The sequence below is a fragment of the Kryptolebias marmoratus genome, linkage group LG3 (assembly GCF_001649575.2).
Source record: "Kryptolebias marmoratus isolate JLee-2015 linkage group LG3, ASM164957v2, whole genome shotgun sequence".
NCBI lineage: Eukaryota > Metazoa > Chordata > Actinopteri > Cyprinodontiformes > Rivulidae > Kryptolebias > Kryptolebias marmoratus.
Genome location: NC_051432.1, coordinates 13,265,217 through 13,285,392, shown reverse-complemented (window position 1 = coordinate 13,285,392; position 20,176 = coordinate 13,265,217). Strand labels below are relative to the sequence as shown.

Sequence of the window (20,176 nt, the reverse complement as noted above, 5' to 3'; positions counted from 1 at the left end):
ATCAGCCAGCACAAAAATGGCTAAAACTCAGCCCGTTTTATAGATGCTGTGCTAAAATTCAGCATGGTGGTACCTGAGAGTCATCCTCAACATGTACTCTGAGCACTAACACATTTCGTAAGATCCTACAGCATCACATGAGATCATTTATGAGCTTTGACCAAAACACCTATAGCTCTGCCATTTCTCTAAAACTCTGGCGTGAAAGGTGGAAGGCAATATACATTCCTTCAAAGAATGATAGGCCTTTAATTCCTAAAGGTTTTGTTTAGTTTTGCACCTTTTATTGTCATTTTACAAAACATGTTTATAGTAAATTGTGCAGGTCTGCTGGCCTCTGTTTAGGTGTTTGACCACCAGATGACGCTGGAGCTCCTTAACATATCTTGAATGAAAGCATTAAGTCATGAGAAATCAAGATTTCAAGAGTCTGCTGCTAAATGTTTTCGGTGAATTTATTTCTTTACACTTTGGCTTTTGAACTTGAAGTGTTTTATTATTCAATTACCCTTCTTGGTATGTTACTTTAATGAAACAAAGTAATTAAATGAACAAATAAACAAAATTTGGGTTACCTTTGTACGTTTGTGTTTAAAATAGCGTAAGAAATGGCTGCTGCCCTTGAATAGTTGATATTGGGGGGGGGTTGTGCATGAACATAGATTTGTTTTATTAAGTTTGCTTCTACATGTGTCATGTTGCAGAATAAATCATGGATTAGTGCCTGATGGCAGTGCATGTTAAAGATGGACGACTAAACTGCATAAATCATCTTCTTGTGTTTTCACGTGTTCGAAGAGCGCTGTGATGCACCCCGGTGTCTCTGTTCGCTCTTCCTCCTTACGTTGGGTTTAAATCCCACGTATGTTCTTCCACCTGCAGTTGTGCTGTTCTGCAGACCGGTTACTTGTGGACGCTTCCAGTTGTAAACTGGTTTGCTCCAGCTGGGCTCTTCGCATTGAAACACAATCGGGTCCCCCCTGGAAGGAGGCCTTTCGTACTGTACAACGCGTTCTCCGCTCTGCAGGCTCTGTGCATGATAAGATTATATAATTAGACTTACAGTAAGGCCTGCTGCCGAGTGTTCATCTCACACAGCTGTTCAGTAACATCAGACATGCTGCTGGGTAAGGAAGCTGGAGATACCTTCCAGTTCAGCAGAGTCTCGGCTTCATGTCCGCCCCGTCACTGTAAACAATTCAAACAAGTGTCATGTTTTTCATTGTGTCTTTCGCAGCGTGGCTCCTGGTCTCCAAGCAATAAAGGACCAAAATATCTGCAACAAGATCATGGCCGAACTCATCCAGAACTACAGCAGCATCTTTGAGACAGACGCAGAGCCAGAGGGACGGCCGACGCTCATAACCGTCAAGGTGTTGTTTGCACGTGGCGCCGCCAAACGCTGGTGTTCAGATGACTTGGATTTATGACCAGGAGTAACCAGAGCAGCTGCTGAGACAGCTGGGAGTCACATGTTATGACCACGCAGTTTAAACATGAAGATTTTCTCTCCGTCCGTCCACTGAAAGGAGAGATGGTTCATAAATTGGGGCTTACATAACTTGGGAGCTAAAATTATTTTCAGCATTGATCTTATATCACAGCATTGCAGGAACAGCTTCTCCACGGGGAGCTGGTTTGTCTCTATTGTTGCTGGTTTCTATTTGCTGCTCTGACGGACGATGTCTCATAATTGATTTCCTAGTTTCCCCGCTCTGTTGGTTTTCCTGGGATCCTGTTGTTACCTGCAGCAGCAGCAAACAGCGGCGGCATCATCTGTGGAGAGGTTTGAACAGATACTGGTTTAGGATGCGGTATTTATGAAAACGCACAGGGAAATTTAGCAATCTTGTTGTTGCATCCTCGGTTTTAAGATCAAGTTAGTTTGCTGTACAAATTTGTTTAAATAGAGTTCAAGAGCTGAAGAAAAGCAGTGAGCCCTATCTGCGAAAGCTGCTCATTTGGTGTTAAAAAAAAAGAACATCTAGTGGTTAATTCTTGAAGGTTTCATTAAAATCTGTCCAGTGGTTCAGCAGATATTTTGCTAACAGACAGAGTTGACTTCTAATAGTTAATGGTAACATTTTAAACAAAGATGTTGTTCAGCCTGTTAGAGCTCAGGTTATGTGTTGTTATCAGTCTCAGCTACAACCACGCCAGATTTTAGATCAATATCTGTAAAGTTGAGTGAGTTGTAGCTATTTTTTAAGGTCAGCAGGCTGCGGCGGCCATGTTGAATGTAGTTGACATCAAAATCTAATCAGCTGTAGACGTACATCCAATGATTATTTTCTGCAAGTCTCATTAAAATTCAAGAAGTGATTCTTGAGATGTTTTGGGAACAGACACGACTACACACACACACACACACACATTGGAGGTATCATCTTTCACCAAGCTATATTAGAGTTTTTTAAAACCTTCTTTGCTTTTACCCTTTAAGAATGGCATTTCTCATCCTAATATGTGTCAGCTGACTGAAACATGACATCATTCATCTGATCACCAGGCCCTGAGCCTGAGGTCCGAGCGCCCCTGGTTCTGACCGTTCACCTCCTGTCTCAGCAAACGTCTTCTTAATGTCTCACCCAACCCCATCAAATGTTGCATTTGCCACCCGCACGATGCCACGCCTTCCACTCACACACACAAAAAAGAGAAACCTTTTGCCAGGTTTATATTTTGTCATTTGAAGGGATCACGCATACACCTGGAAATCTGTAGTCCCGCCCCTCATGTTGTGGCAGCATTTATGAGGCATGCTGTGAATGTTTGTAGGAACGCCGAGGCCCCACTGACCCCCGGGAGTCCTGTCAGTCTGACAGATCCTCTTACGTCCACATACCAACACCTGAACACACAGATCCATGACCTGCGCTGCTGAACATCCTCATAATCCCTCCGAACATAAAACAGGCTCTCCAGTCTGCGCTCACGACCATCCATAAACACCGATGGGTGGAGGATGTCCACCGCAGTGTCTGTTTGTGTTTTAAGGCACAGGTTGTTAAATCCGTTTTTAACCATGTTGTTAGGGGGATCTCAGATTTAAAAAAATAAAACTGAAAGTAAAATATGTCTATAAATGTTCACGCTAGCCTGTATTATTCAATATTTGTTGCTCTTTTGTTTCCTCTTGTTGGTCTTTCTAGTCTGAGGAGGCTCACATCTCAGATGCAGACACAAAGAAGCCGTCCTGCCATCTCCATGCAAACACATCCCCCCCGAAAATAAAGGCATGTTTTTAATTGCACTATCACGCACAGTGTACGCGTTACTGAAACTTGTGTCCCGGCCTGCCTGCTGTATAAAGCCAGTGTTGTTGTTTACGCCCTGAAGGGTTTTCATTAACCCTTGAAATCCTCTGACCCGGTCCTGTTGTTACCACCCGCCATGTGACCTGCGTGACGTCATGGACATGTTTTGTTTTTTTTTTCTTTTTGCTACATGCCAAAGCCAGTTTGGTGGGAGTCTGAGATGGTTTCTGCGAGCTTAAAGATGTTATCAGAGTCAGCTGACTGGCATTTACAGCATAATCTTTAAAGTCCCTCGACAGGGGGAGATGTGAACCTTAATAATATGTTTACATCTGACACGGCTAATAGTGTTACAGTTGGAAGGTTTGCAAATTTGCTTTTAGACACTTTGAAGGTCGAATTAGTTGAATTTTCCTGGAACGCAGCAAATGCAAAGTCCAAAGTTTGTTGGAAAAACTGGGAAAGATTTGACCAATTCTACAGTATTCAAGTCATTTTCTTTCTCTTTTTTTTCATGTTTAAAGACCAGACAACACCTATGTGCACCAGAAAACGTTGAGCTTGTGAACCCCTCCTGCACGAACACTCCAAAGGCAAAGACGAGGCAGAAGAAGGTACAGTAAATGACTGTTCATCCAGGGTTCATCTCCTCTCGCAGGTTATTCTTCTTCTTTTCCTTCTGTCTAAGTGCTGGCTGCTTTCTAGACGGCCCCTGCAGCTTGTGGCCTCGCTGCTTTGGTCATATGATGTGATTTGATGAAGACAGCCATTCAGGAAACAACAGCCCGACTATTTGCAGAAAGAGCAAAACCAAGGCTTCTGTATGTTTTACGGCTGGTTTGTGTTTCTGCAGACGAGGCCCGCCACAAACACAGCATTCAGTCACGGATTTCAGTGCAATTAGGTCAGGAAATTTGCTGCTCGTGTTCATGTTTTAGAAACTGAGCTCCGATATCAACATTTATAAACCGTTTTTGGTTTGAAACTCTGGTTATTTGAGGACACAGAGTGCCAAACTAGTTCTATATGAGTTTATATTATAATATGTGTGGTTTCTCACAGATTGGCTTGAGCTTTCAGACCCTGCCGAAACGATCAGAAGGTGTTCAAAAGGCAGATTTCTACAAACGTCTGAAGCCATAGAAGAGTCGATTTTTGTTGTGACAGACGTTACAGAGGGAATGAAAGAAATGCTGACAGATATCAAGACAAGATAAGCTCAGTGGAAACAAACGCTGCTGAAAAAGCTTTTTACAGTCTGAAAAAAAAGCCTTTCACAGAGTTGACAAGTATAAAGAATAATGAAGATGCTTTAAGTTACTTTAATTTTTACCATGGGAGCTCTTCTTGCCTCACTCTGGGCTTTAAATGTTTGGGACCTTTTTATTCACGTGTCATTCTTTTTCTTAAAACAGATTTGGTTCAGTTCTTCCATTTATCCACAATTCTCCAGTTTGGTGCTGTTTTTGTCAATTTTTGTAAAAAAATAATGGCCTGAAGTTTACTAGAGAACAACAATATTGACCTGACACATAATTCCTTTGGTAGTTTGTTACCTTTTTATTCATGTTTTTTTCTTTTAAGTAAAATGTTCAGGCTCATTCGGGGTGGATGGGGCCTAAGATCTCCTGAATTCACTTTTTATTTTTTATTCTTATGTCACCTGTATTAATTTAGATAGTCTTGTTTAAAATGTAGGGTCTCATTCTCAGGTGACACTTAAACTTAAAGTAAAAACTAACGCAGCTACAAACAGGTATAATGGTCAAAACGCTGCATATGTTTATGTCTACAATGTCTGACTGGAGGGATGGTGGTAATGAGGTGATGTATTGTTTCTTTCAGTCATTAAATATTTAATAACATAGACTTATTGTTTTGCCTCTCGTGGGCAGAGACTGATTCCAGTGCTTGTGTGGAATCCAGCACTCTGTCTGGGTTTCTATTTATCCACTTTATAAGTCCTGTTATTGTAACTGTGTAATGATGTATGCATCAGAAAATCATTATAGCTTAAGAAATGTTTCAGGCTGTTTACATTTGGTTGCAATTAACGTCAGACATTCAAAGCCTCTCTGTGCTGCGATGGAGGCTGTGATCTCATATTCAGTGATGTGAAAATATGTGAAAACAGCTCATTTATAGTAGCTGCTGCTGGCTGAGTCTGTCGAAGTTGCAGTTTCTGCAAAAATTCAGTGTGAATGACTGCTGAAATTAGCTGAAGAGGCTGAAAAACAGAACACCAGCTGAAGGCTAAAAGTAGCAGAATCATAGCTGAAAGCTAAAAGTAGCGAGAAGCTAGCTATAAACTAAAAGTAGCATGAGAAGACAAAACCAGAGCAAGTAAGCTGAAGCTGATTTTAATGACAAGCGTGTTTTAAAAGAACTGAAGAGATTTCAATGTATTTCATCAGGGGAAATTTTTTCTAAATAAAGTTTCTGGGAAAATAAAAAAACAGGAAAACAATAGTGTGAATACTAAACCAGCAGCCATACAATAAACAAATGTAAAAAATACATAAATCTGAATCCCAGAAGAGAAGTACAAATACTTGCTCAATGATTTATACCTGAATTGCTAAGGTTTGGCCTAATAATGACCAGAAAGTGACAACATTTTTGTATAAAACGCTGTGATGTAGATGTACAAACAAATGTAAGACCCTTAAAGCTTAAAGCCACATCCCATCAGTGCGATCAACAATAAACCGAGGACGATATAAAGGCCATTGTTTATTACTCTTTGAAGCAATCCAATAATGTGAGCTTTCAGCTGGAAGTTCCTCCAACTAAAGCTGAGCCCAAAAGACTTTTATTGAATTATAGATATTAGATTTTATTACAGGCATTTTCTAAAAATCCAGTAGAAACTTTATTTCCCCTCAAAGCAGAAATATGCACAACAAATGTAACACATCTAACAAAACGCTAATACAAAGTGAAGGCCCAGCATTTTTAGCAGGAATGCATATCATCCGCCACCTTTTATGTCAGAGTTTTAGACTATGGTCATCTTATGCTGAGAAATATAGATTTATTGTAATATTTTGTTTTGATTTAATATTGAAAATAACATTATGCACACTCCGAGTAAGTGTCATGAATGACTCTCAACTACTACTAATTTTAGCTCGATATCTGTAAAACTGAGTTATAATCATTTTTGTGTTGGCTAATGTCACTTAGTTATGGCAGCCATCTTAAATTGGATCAGCCTAATCAGCGGACATTCATCCAGGAATTAGTTTCTGAGAGTTTTGTTATAATCCAATCAGTGGTTCATGAGATATTTTGCTAACAGATAAAGAGTGTTGACTTCAACAGTTAATGACAAAGTTTTAAGCAAAGACATTGCACAATTTGTAGCCACATCAGCTACAACCACAACAAATTTTGTTACAATGTTTGTAAAATTGACTAAATTATAGACATTTTTGTGTTTTCTAGGGTCAGTTGACTGTGGTGGCCATCTTGAATTGGCTTTGCCCCAAAAGTTCATCACCTGTAGAGGTTCATCCAGTGATTCATCCCTGAAAGTTTCATTGAAATTCATCTGGTGGTTCACGAGATATTTTGCTAACAGACAGAGGTGCCTCCAAATTTTAAACAAAGATCTTGTGAAATCTACTCAGAGTATCTGTTGATGATCAGTCTCAGCTACTATCACTCCAAGTTTTAGTAAAATATTTTGTTAGATATTTATAGATATTTACCTAACAGACAAACAAACAGACAGGCATATACATGATTGCCCGCAGTTTCCTTTTAGTGGCGGCCATAATGATGGTTAAAACTAGCTGTATAAAATACAAGAAGCAACAACACCAAATCACTAAAATATCAGAAACGTTACCATGCCGGTCGTATTTTATATTTCACTTTTGATGCACTTGGGAATAAACATTAACCGTTTTGATAAAAGATTTTGTGTTGCCAAACCCTCAGATTTTTATTCCCACATCAGAGCTTCGAACGTCAAAAATCACAGATATTGTTGGCAGCTTGTTGCTGAATCATGTTGGCTTTTTTTCATTACGATAGCAACCTCAAAAAAAACTTCCTGCTGCTTTTTTTTTTACATAAAGGTCAAATGTCAAGTTTTGCTGTGTTAGGAGATAAAGTGCTTGTAATCCAGCTGCTGTTTGAAATTCATTTTGTTGTGAAAACGAGAACGTGTTTGGATCCAATGGCAGAGAAACCTGAGAAATGAGGTGAAAACCTGGCAGGTGACCAGATGCCACAGAGGTCAAAGGTCAGTTTAGCTCCTTTTACATCTGAGCTCATTGGAGTCTAAGCATCCCAAAGTAAAACTAGTTCTTCATAAACGTTTTATCTATATAATCTTTTATTTTCTTTGGAGATTTTTTTGTCGATGTGTTTTAAATTTTGAAACCGGGTGATGTTCCAGTTTTAGGTGTTGGATTTCTCGACCATCTGCTCTTTTTACCTCCCGCTTGTTGTTGCTCTGACTGAGCTGCAGAAAGAAGAAACTCCAAACCTGAACGGAGACCAGAAGACGAATCTGTGCCACCGAAAACTAGAAGCACTCAGAGAGGGTTAAAAGAAGGGAGAAAATTTTCTGATCTGGAGCTTTAGGAGTCAGGCTCATCCAAGATGGCCCCCACAGCTAAGCAAACTTATCAAACGTAAAAAAAAGACTCAACTTACAAGTATTGAGCTAAAATTTGGTGTGGTTGTAGCTGAGACTCCTTTTAAACAGATACTTTGATTGCTAAATATTGCATAACATCTTTGCTTAAAACTTTGATATCAGCAGATAAAATCAACACTGATTGTTAGCAAAATATCTGATAAAGCAAAAATAAAAATGGCTCTTTAATCTAAATGTAGTGGGGCAGTAGGTATGTAGTGCCAACATGTCTTACAAGATCTCACAATATTGCCTCAGATCAAGCATAACGCCGTTTACAAGGTTTGACCAAAACGCCAATAACTCCGTTACTTCTCATCAAAACATGATCTTCATCTGAAACACTGATCTGAAGGGAGGTGGGCGATATGCTTTCCTTCAAGGAATGATAGGCCTTTAATTAATCCTAGAGCCCAAAATAAAACAGAATTTTTTTTTTCAAATAAACACAAAATAGTTGCATGTTAGATCTAAACATGTTATGTAAGAATTCTGTCATTTCTATCTTTTTTCCTTTCTTTAAGGGGTTGAATTTGTTTCCAAACAAAATAAAAATGTAAAACTTGCAGCAACAGTGCAAACCAACCAGACTGACTGCAGTCCATTACCTTATTATTAGCTCTTTTTCTCCATGACGTCTCTTTTTCTAAGAACAATGACACAATCTCCAACCCCCCAGGTAAGAACAAGCTGACGTCTAAAGTAATTTTCCCTTTTTTTTTTTTCTCCTCTCTGTGGTTTTCTCCTAATGGCAAATGTAGCCAAATCAATCCCAAAGCTCCAAAGGGAAAAATCCATATGAGGTTTAGCTAAAGAAGTTTGTGCTGCTAATTATGTTCTGAAAGAGTCACCCATTAGGTGACTAAATGTCTAAATGGAGGCTTCATTCATAGATTTTTGAACAAACCATTAAGTTAAAATCCAAATGGAAATGTTCCTCTGTAATCGGTGTGAGGACAAAAAAGGAGAGAAGCCTTTTAATTCAGCTTTATCTACAGAGACAACCTTTTAGCGTTGCCATTATCGATAGTTAAGCTGCTGGTGTCGAACCCATTTCATCCTCTGTTTACCACAGACAGACACTAGTTTGGCTTCAGTGTAGATCAGCAGCGGCTCTGACGCTCTTCAGATAGGAGAAACCTCTTTTGGCTCGTTCTTCAAAAGCTCAACTTGGGTTTCTTTGGTCGTGACTGAGGCGGGGGAAAAAAAAATGCAGAAGGACTCCTTTAAAAATGTCGCTGTGATTAGACTGCGGTTCTTTTCCTACACAAGAGTGGGAGATTCACGCAGTTTGCACCCCCTCAGGGTCAGTACGGTAAGACCAGTCTTCCAGTTCTTGCAACCCCAATTCGAAAGAAGTTAGCACGTTGTGTAAAAAAACTGAATGCAATGATTTGCAAATCTCATAAATCCATATTTTATTCACAGTAGAACACAGTAAACATATCAAATGCTGAAACTAAGAAGTTTACTATGTTCCGTCTTTGGAATATTGGATGAATACTGGATATTTTACACAACATCCCAACTTCTTTGGAATTGCGATCGTCGAGACAAACTTTATTTTGTCTCCTCGGAACTCAAATGTCTCATATTTCCTGTCTTACCCCTGTCTGTGTCTGTCAAACAGGTTAGGAAAAGGAGAAATGACGGCCAGACTCAAGCGGTCAGTCAGCCCAGCCCATCCGACTGCACGCCCCGTGCTCGGCCTTTCTCCATACCGATAGTGTTGCCCCTGACCCCACCGCTTGGGAGTCCGAGCCCAGAGGTGATGGACACAACACCTCAACGGGACACCTCGCGGTCTGCCTCCTCGCACGTTGTCCACCTCGTCGTCAGCAGCTCAGAGGGCCTCAGCAGGTCAGTTAATGAGGTGCACGTAAATTACACACATGGGCTTAACTAAGACGTGGGTTCTTTTACATTTACAGGTATGTTTTGTCTTTAGAGGCTTATAAATCAATTATTTATCACCAGAAGGAAAAAAGAGAGCAGAATTCAGTCACTGCAGCCTTTGTCACACATGGACTGCAGTCCTGAAATGTTCTGGAGACGTTTCAGACGAGTGTTAATGCACACATTAGCAGATTTAGCTTTAGACTTTTTGTCACACAGCTCCCTCATAAGAAGTCCGGTGTGAGAACGTTTTAGCGAGCGAACAGCTATGCTGGTTGGATTTTTGTGCATCTCAGTTTTTTTCCACTGACCTGTTGCTTTTTTGTTGTTGTTGTTGTTGACGTTTTTTGTTCTCACTCCTTACTTTTGTGGAACCAGTTATCCACGTGGTAATTACATAAACCACAAAAACACTCATCAAGAAGTTTTTAACGAGCTTTGAAGAAAACAGGGGATTAGAAAAAGAGTCTTTCTTGCAACATGACCCACCTCCTGGTGTCTCTACACAGACACACCACACTCCCCATCGCTCACATCTAAAGCTGTGAAAATGCATCTCCGGCAGAAAATGCTCCAGTGTGAAGTGCTTGGATAAACTTATTAAAAAAAAAATTTGAAAAGACTAGACTTCTGAACATTTCTGCCGCTGTGTGCTCATTTGCCTCTAAGATCATATCCCAAAACACAAAACCTCTCCTTTTCCCTACATTCAAAAATGAGCCATTTACGGCTTTGTTTTTGAGAGCATCTCTTTTTAAAGCGAACTAGAATGTGGGATCTATCTCTGGTAAATAGGTTATGACCACCCTTTTCACAGTTGGGGGGGGAGAATCTCGAGTGTCCGACACCAATTAGAAACCTGTAGCCCGAACCTTCTGCCGGTGCGCGTTCGGCATGCAAACAAGCCTATTATAAGAAGCTGAAACGTGAACCTGATGGTTTCGAGTGTCGTTGGCCCTGGAATAGCAGCGCTGCAGCTGTTTGTGTTGTTGGGGTTCAACTCGATGCTTTTCACCGGGGGCATTAAAGTTGCACCACCCTTCACCATACACCTGCACCCTCCTGTTGATCGGCGCAGATACCACAAATCAAACACTTTTAACAGCCGGGGTTGTTTTCCATGCAGATTTTAGAGTAAGGTTTCTATAGTACAGATTTTTAAAAAATGGTGATTTGTTCTTATGTAGAATTATGCAATAAAATGTGGAGTGAAATTATAGGTCAGTTTATTTCTTAAAACTTACATAACACTTCTTTAATATCTCTGAAATATTTATGTAAATAGAAGCCCAGCAATTTAGAGCATTACATAAGTGACATTAAAGCAATAGTTTGGATTTTTTTTTAAAGTCTTCCACCGTGGAAAGGTTATGAAAATTTTATATCTTACCTGTTGTAGATAGCTCTTTGAAATAGAGTTTGAATAAAAGTACAAAGTGAGTAAAAACCACTGAAAACAAGAATGAGGCACAAAGGCGTCCAGCCACGTGATGCTGATGCATTCGCATCCCAATTAACGACACCGTTTATGTTCGCCAACGATTTATCAGGCGTGTCAGTGAGCTTCAGTGCAGCATTAATCAGATTTTAAAGGCATGTCGGCACCGGATCCACTAACACGCTGCATAAAAGCTTAGAGTGACTCGTGCACATATGTACACATAACATAAAGTGGCTATAAACAGCTTTATTTCATTCACTAATTATGTGTAATTAACTTTATGATCAATTTTAATTCATTTTATTTATTTTTTTTAGCAATAATCATTTTTTATTGTCCGAGTCCTCATTGTTCTTGTAAGAAGTATCAGGATCAGTGTTTAAAAAAAGAAAAGAAAATCCAACTCGTTAACTTTTTTTATATCAGAGACAATGCGATCATTTTTGTGCGTTCAGCCGCTGCCTCTTCCTCGAAGAGGTACATGCAGTGCATGAAGAGGTGAAAGCAATCCTTCCAAAGGTGCCGAAGCTTTCCTCGCCGTGTCAGGGTCCCAGTAAATCTTCAGGTGGATTCCCCTCACATACTGAACCCTTCGTTGCCAAGTCGTATTGGGTGGCCGATCCGCGTACAGCGTGAAATCAGACCTCTTCGACGTGCGTCAGCAGCCGTAACCGACAGCGTGCAAAAATAAAGATAGAAGCAAAAAAAAAAAAAAATGGGCCTAACTTATTTTTTTAATGCACGAAAAATGAAAAGGTTTATTGGGCTGTTAAATTGTTTGTTTTTAAATGTTCAAAATACAGAAACCCAACATTTTGGGCAAACTTAGCAAACACAAAACCGAATGCTGCTCCATCAGTTTTACAGATATTGAGCTAAACTTTAGCGTGGTGGTAGCTGAGAGTCATCCCCAACCTATACTTTAAGCTCTAGCAGATTACAGGAGGCCTTTGTTTAAAACTTTGGCATCAACTGGATGCACGGCTTTAACTGATGAACCTTTGGGGTCAACTTGATTCAAGATGGCTGCCACAGCTACTCAACCTTTGCAATCACAAACATGGCTGTAACTCTGATTTTTGCAGCTACTGAGCTAAAATCTGGTGTGGTAGTCACTGAACGTTAGTCCCAACTCACACTCATTAACAGATTGGGTGAGGGGTTTTTTTATTTTATTTTATTTGGCATGAAAGGCAGTGGGCGATATTTCTTTATGTTTTCCTGCCAAGGACCCAGACTTCCCTGCAATCTTTTAAAGTAGTCTTGATCAATATGATATTAAATGTACCTAACCCTCCCAAACAATTCCACTTTAAATGATCTGAACTATTACTTTAAGTCATCTGTGGGTGTTTCTCCTTTAATGGCTCCACTTGTTGAACCTGCTGTCTGTCCTCCAAACTCCTTGACCTCAGTAATTTGCAGAAGCGGAATATTTCCTAACATCTTTATTGTAACACCTTTAATCCTATTTATGAAGTAACAGAGTGGTGTAATCCTGTTTCCTACGATCCCACTGATCTATGAAATATCCGACACCTCGGCACGAAGCAAACGTAGCAGCTTCATGCGAATGTTTTCTGCCCGCAGGGCTGCACAGCCTCTCGCATAGGGGATGCAGTCGGGCCTTTGTGTGGAGCTGCTGCGGTTCGCCGGGTCTTGTGACGTAACCTTCGGGTTTCTTAGAAGTCCATCTGAAACGAGTGGGGGGGGGGGCGAGGAACACGGCAGTGAGGCGTGAATGCAGGCTCTTGCTGAATACGACTGCATTGTTAGCCAGAAGTCAGGAAGTCGTATTATCTGACAGGACAAGCCGTATTTACCGCGACGGCGGGCAGACTGGATGAAACCAGTTTGCATTTGAAATTGTAGATTAGCGTCTTAGACTGGTTTTCAGCGTCTTATAATGATAAAAAGACTTAATGTCAGAGGAGACTGTCTGTGATTCTGTACATCGGATATGGTCGGGTCTTTTTAAAGATCTTTCTTTTCATTTCGGTGTACTTGGAGCCCTTTTTAACTTTGATCTCAAACTTTAACCTCTTGTGTGAAACCCTAATTCTGCCACAGAAGTTGGGATTCGTAAAAATAAACTTGACAAGAAATGATGCGCATAAGTCTGCAAACATTTAAGGGGGAAGAGTGGTGATGTAGGAGGTGAAATGGTATAAGATAGCCAGTGTAAATTAATAAAATGTATATTATTCACTTTAAATAATCCTTTTTGTTCCATATATTACATTAGCGTCACAGTTCATGTTAGAAAGACGAGCAGTTCTATCAAATAACCCTCAACTGTAACTTACAAATATGCATTTTATTTTATATACTGTATATATAATTGAACTGATCAAACTACATTTAACTGGATGTGAATGAACTTGTTTTGAGTTGCTTTGTTGTAAATTGCCACTTTATGAATTTACAAAGTCTGTTTGAGTTTAATGGTTGAAGCCAGTTAAAATCAGGGTTTAAAAAGTGTTAAATCATTATGACCTTGCCTAATTTCCAGTGTCTGAAGGTACAGAGAAGAGGCTGGACTCATTCAGGAGGGCAAACATGTGGGGTTCAGCAGATGGGTTTAGGAACGTTTGTGTTGTGTCTCTGAAATTATGCTCAGTTTTCTCGTAGAAAGCCTCTGCTTTTAGTTTACAATAATACTTTTAATGTTTATATATCACAAAGTACAATTTTAGCTTTTTATATTTTCTGTATGCAAACAAACACAAGACAAAGACTTCCTGTCTTGTCATCACTTTAGCTAATCCTTTATTCATTTCTTCGTTTTCTCCTCCCCCTCTGTCTGTTTACATGACTAAGCGTCCGAAGCCTCCGATGAGCAGGTGCAAAACTATGCAGCAACATTTACAAGGTGATTGCATTGACCTTTTATGGTGAAACGTGTGTTCAGGGGGCAGGACCTGTGACAGGTGCAGGTACTCAGATTTCCTGGTCAACCAATGTTCAAACTTTGAACAAACCAGTTATGGTTTGGTTCATGTCTTTTTTTTTTTTTTTTACTCTTGTACACTTTTAATGTGAGTCTTAAACACTGTTTCATTTATGAGCTACTTACTCTGGATCAATATGTACTGATCTGTTTAAACTCATATGTTGAAGCCAACAACACACAGTTTGTAAGTAGGACTCGAGTCACACTTTTTTTTTTTTGCCTCAGGTTCAAATAATAGGTTTCCCCAAACTATTTTTGAGCAAAGATCATATAAATTTAGCAGTGTAGCATCTTAAAATACAACTAGAGAATCTGCATTTTTGCAGAAAATGCAGTGTGAACACTGACTGCTGGATGGATAACTGCTGAAATGTGCTGAAGAAGCTGAAACTGAGTTGTTAAAGCTGAAAGAGGTAAAATAATACTGAAAGACAAAAGTTGTGAACTGCTAGCTAAAAACAGCAAAAGGCTAGCTACAAGCTAAAAGTAGCAATGCTAGCTAAATAGTAAAAGGTTGGTACAAGGTAAAAGTAGCAAAAAACTAAAAGGAAGAAAAAGCGAGCTAAAAGCTAAAGTGGCAAAAAGTATCAAAAGGCTAACTAGAAGCTAAAAGTGATAAAAAGCTTGCTTTAAACTAAAAGTAGCACAAGAAGATAAAAACAGAGCAGGTATGCTGAAGCAGATTTTAGAGAGAACAATGTTTCTGAAGGAATTAAAAAGATATCAGTGCATTTCCATTGTGAAAGCATTTGTAAACAAAGTTAAATATTTTGAAAAGTAAAAAAGTTACATAAAAAAGTCACAACATCATCTCCTGAATGGGCTGTTTTGATAAATGAACGGCTAAAAGAGCACAAAGTATGCAAAAGTAGTTAGATTGTAAAAATTGAAAACAGACTAACAGTTCAAATGCTAAGTCATCATTCTCACAAAAACAAGGTATGTTAATGTCAATGGCTGATATTCAACACCACATTTTTGGCCAATGTGTATTTTTCATTTAACAAAATATAGCAATAATTGCTTAAATAAACGTATATTTTAAAATGAAGAAAGTGGAGCTCGTCCAAGTCCCCCCCGGCCTAGTCTGAGATGTTTTCCTTTCTTCCCGGAGGGATCAGTCCTGTTGCGACCATGCCTACAAAGCCTCTTGTTATCCCTTCAGTAAGGTAGTGAGTAAGAAGGATTTCCGCTTGTGCAATTCGCAGCAACAGTGACAGCACACATTATTTTAATCAGCTTGCCAGACTGTGTAACACCGGTTAATGACAGGGTATCAGGGGGCACCGGGGCTCTAATCAAGTCTGGTGGAGGTCTGAGATAAACTACAATCGACTAAAACACGCATAGTTTCTATACATTTTGTTTTTACAGCAGCGTTCTGAGGCTGTTTTCTGAACTTTGGCCCATTTTGAGTTGTGCCTGACTTGAAACTTAATTCCTTTGTTTTGAAGTTATGGTTCTGGCTGAATAAGTGAAGAGCTTCACGCTTCCCTCATCATACCCGCTTCTTACAGTAAGCTGCCTGAAGCAAAACACACAAGATACCAAAACATCCAGTCATGCTCCTGAAAAATATTTCTGTTTTTATTCAGGTTTTTCTTTCTTTTTTTAAACCCACAGTGGTTTTCTGCTTGTCGGTGCCTTCGTTTAGGCTCTGATTAGCCAAGCAAATGTTCACATTTTTTTTTACAAACAGATATTTCCCAATCAGGTTTATTGCCAAGTTTACCTCACACAATTATCTCTGTGACTTGGTGCAGGAGCTTCACAACAAAATTATTACGCAAAAACGGTGTTACACACAATTGCTCCAAGTTAGAAATTGCCATTAAAAAGTTTGGAATAATATCCTCTGAACTGCTGCTTCGGCGTTTTGCTTCCTGTTTTGACTTTAGAGAAGTTCTGTTTGGGCCGACCGGACCAGGCGATTATGAAATTTGGAGTCTGAAAGGTGCCTGGGTTAGAGAAAGTTAAGCAACTTCAACAATCAGCGCCAACACCGAGTTCCTCCAATTGTTGCATAATATCATCATGTGATGCTGACATAAAGTTCTTTGCAAAACTCTTGAACCACCCTTTATTGTTTTGCTTCCAAAGAGACAAACTTTTGTGAATTTATTTTAGAACTTGGCACATCTCATCAGGTTGTGCAGTTTATCTTAAAAAATAAAATAAAATAAAATAATGAAAGGGGGACAAGTGGAGGATGAAAGAAGTTCAAAAAAGATGAAAAACACTGAACGTATCTGAAAGCCATGCCTTTAAAAAAAGAAAAATTCTGCAAAAGACGTGACTGGATCTAAGAGATACATCTTCTCAGCTCTCTGGGAATATTTTTGCTGGTGTAAAATACTATTTTACATATAAAACTGTTACATTTGGTATTCTTTGTAGATAAACGAGAAATAAATTGTGCCTTTTATAGGTTATGTGTCCCTAATGATTCAATTAGAAGTGTTTTTTTTCTTGCTTAGATGTTGCATTAAATGTAGACACTGCACTCAGTAATCAGTTGATCTTACGAGCCTTTTCATGCTTGAATGATTTTTAGGTCAGAGTTGGATGGATTAACAAACAATAGTATAAAAACTGAGCTGAAAATAAGTGAGAAATGCAGCCAAAAGTCAGAGAAAAACTCAAAAATATCTAAAGAAAGACTGGACAAATATTGAGGAAGACCACTTTAAAAGAATGGAAAAAAAAAGAAATTGGCCTCTATCAAATAAGAAATAGGTGGCTCAAGACTTTTGCACAGTTTTGCATATGTAGCGGCAGCAGCCAGCAGCACCCATTTCTCCTGTTGGTTCACTGTAATTACTGGAGACAGTTTCCACAAAGGGAATGATCTGCAGCGCTGCATGGCTATTATTCTGCAGACAAAAGCCGGTCTCATCTGCCTATTTTCAGCCCTGCAGGAACAAGTAGAGATGAGGACCGGGACTCTGTGTTTTTTAAGTTGCCTCTTTTTATAGCCACATTCTGCCAAGTTATTAAATTTATCTATTTTATCTTTTCAGCTCCCGAGATGAAGAGAGACCAATATCTCCTTTCTACATGAGGTAGGCCTCCTGTCTGTGTGTCAGAAACTTGTTTTGGACCGGAGGAGTGGGGGAAGAGGTCGCGTGTTGCCTCAGCGCATTATCATCAGAAACAATAGAGACCACGAGTTAGAAACAACACAGGGCAGCGTGCACATGCAGCAGCCGGACAGCACTATTTTGTGACTGCGATGAGGGGGTGGGCGGGTGGAGCAGCACGTTTCAGACACACCACCCCACCCACTGTCATTTATCTGAAGATGCTTTATCATAGAGGGATGTGGACGTTTATGATTATTAAAAAAACTAAATCTAAACATAGCACAAGTAGGGTGGTATGGTGTCACATTTGTTTGTCAATGCCAAACATCTTCTTCTTCTTCTTTAGTTTTTAATGGCAGCTTGCATCCATCAGTGTTGCACTACTGCCATCCCATGCCAAACAGCTTCTGCTATTGACTCTTGCATTGAGCTTTTGGCACCCCAGGTGCTGACAATCAAAGTGCCTGATTGGTGTCTGATTGTCAGCATCTGTGAGTCGTTGGTGGCAATTAGTGGCAATCCTGTATCTCCATAGTCTGGAACCAAACTCTATCCTCGAACACTCATTCCAACAGAGCAGGGTTTATCAAAACACTACCTCCAGAATTTGGGAGTGAGGAGGATGAAATGTCCTGACCTCCACTCCCTTGAACACCTGTGGGCTCAGTTTTAGACGTTCGTTCCAGAGTGACCAAAACAACCACTTTGGCTGACTTACAACAAATTCTGATAGAAGAATGAGATGGCGTCCCACAGCGGTGTGTGACCAAGCTGCATGAGGAGGACGTGCCAGGCTGTTGTGGCTGTGTATGGTTCTTCCACGTGCTACTGAGGCCCCTGTTTGTTAAATGAGTAAGTTATTATATTGTTTCTTCAATCAACAAATCCAATAAACACCAAACAAGAGTCAATAACAGAATAAGCTGTCTGGCTTTGGCAGAGAAAACGTTTCATGGGTTCAACCCACAGATGCATTTTTCTAACAAATGTGGCTCCATTTAAGATTTACTGCCAAGAAGCATTGTTACAGCAAAGAAATAATCAACCAAACATAAATTTCTTGATTTTTTTTTTTTGTGCAAAGTATATACATCCAGAAATAGAGATCTCTGTTTAGGCAGTTTGTCAGTAAGTTGATTTGATCAACTATTTTGATAATCAGTTGAATATTTTTCATCTTTTTTAACATCAGGGAATCTAAGGAAATGTATCTTACTTTCTATAAATAATGTCAACTGAAAGCGTTTAGGATTTTCACTGTTATTCAAACAAAATTTGATCATTCAGGATGTTACTTTGAGCTCTGGGAAGTTGCATTGAATGTTTCTTTTTGTTTTTTTCAACAAAATTATTTTCAAATAATAAAAAATTAATTAGTCATGAAACTAAAAGTTTATTGGATCCCTAAAAGGATAGTTTAGATCTTCTGGTGGGAAATGTTTTTAACAATATTATACCTGTTGCAGACAGCTCTTTAAGCAACCTCAGTTTGGAGAAATAAACGTTTATTTCAGGCAGGATTTATGAACTAATCCAGTCAGGCTCAGGACCAAAGTGGCTTTCTACTATCGTAAAATAACTCCAGTCCAAATGTTTTCATAGTGGTGCATCCACTATTGTTTGCAAATCATTACACTGCCACAGATTTCACATTCATTATTCTGGCAGAAGTGATCTGATGATCCTGCTGGAAGTGCTGCACATGGTAGAGAAATGAACATTTGACTCACGGGCAGCAGCTCCGGTGGACATTCCTGCAGTCAGCCAATTACACGCTCCCTCAAAACTTGTAACCTCTGCGGCATTGTGCTGCATGATAAAACTGCACATTTTAGAGTGGCCTTTTATTGTGGCACACCTGTGCAATAATCCTGCTGTCTAATCAGCATCTTGATATGCCACACCTGTGAGTAGAAGTGCTCACTAACACAGATTTACACAAGTTTGTGAACAACATGTGAGCGAAAAAGGTCTCTTGTGTACATAGAAAAAATCTTAGCACTTTGAGTTCAGCTCGTGAAAAATGGGAGCAAAAACAAAAGTGTTGAGTTTATATTTTTGTTCAGTATCATTAACCGTTCCACAATGCCCTCCTTCAAGAAATCTGAACTATTGCTTTATTATTAGTCTCGATCAATGTCATAAACGTCATGTGGTTTTATTTTCACCAGTGAACTCATTTAAATTCCTGAAATTAAAGCCTGCTGGCACACAGTAAACTTCGTGCTTCTGCATGTTCCAGTAACCCCACCTTTGTGGTAATCGTTTGGGAATCATAAATTGTTTTACTTCACACTGAGCTGAAGCTTTCACTCATCCTGTCACTGCCGAAGATGTGCCATCCGGGCTCGACACATTTTTTCCTCGAGAGTGGTTGACTGATACGTCTGATAAGGCTCCGGGGTCATACATGTTAAGTGTTTTACTGCTTTTCACAAAGAACTTTATGGACCACACATGACAGAAGCAGTAACCTTTAAGAAACGCCAGCCACCTAAACATTAAGCTTTTTTATTACCTTGTTTATTGCTTGACTTTTATTACCTGATTAAATGTTGCTAAGTCATCAGGTTTGTCAGATTTAGGGACCTTTGATTCGGTGCAGTTCTGCCTGTGATCGGGTTAATCTCAGGCAACAACATGATAAAGATACTTTGATAACAGAAAATATTAGACTTTTTAGAGATTCGTACAGGTGTTGATTGGCAGTAATAACCTTGAATAATATATATGGGTTATTATGCTGGTGCAGATTCTCAGTCATCCAGGCCATGGTAAATTCAAAAAAAGTTAAAAAACAAAAACAACTGGACTTCTATTCTGTAGCTGAAGACGTTTCGCTTCTCATCCGAGGAGCTTTCTCAATTCAGAAATAGAGAGTGTGGAGTTGAGCTT

The 20,176-nt window shown here is 39.4% G+C and overlaps 1 protein-coding gene across 3 annotated transcripts in view; it reads left to right on the top strand.

The window, feature by feature from the left end:
• Positions 1–20,176, top strand: part of fam13a (family with sequence similarity 13 member A) — a 63,823-nt gene that overhangs the window by 7,790 nt on the left and 35,857 nt on the right. For 2 of the 3 annotated variants that reach the window (XM_017406543.3, XM_017406551.3), the window contains exons 5-9: positions 1,238–1,373; positions 3,153–3,236; positions 3,782–3,871; positions 9,539–9,768; positions 17,219–17,260. In XM_017406543.3, the coding sequence (XP_017262032.1) occupies positions 1,238–1,373; positions 3,153–3,236; positions 3,782–3,871; positions 9,539–9,768; positions 17,219–17,260 (582 nt within the window). The remainder of the gene's footprint in view (positions 1–1,237; positions 1,374–3,152; positions 3,237–3,781; positions 3,872–9,538; positions 9,769–17,218; positions 17,261–20,176) is intronic. The other variant, XM_025004217.2, reaches the window with a different exon arrangement.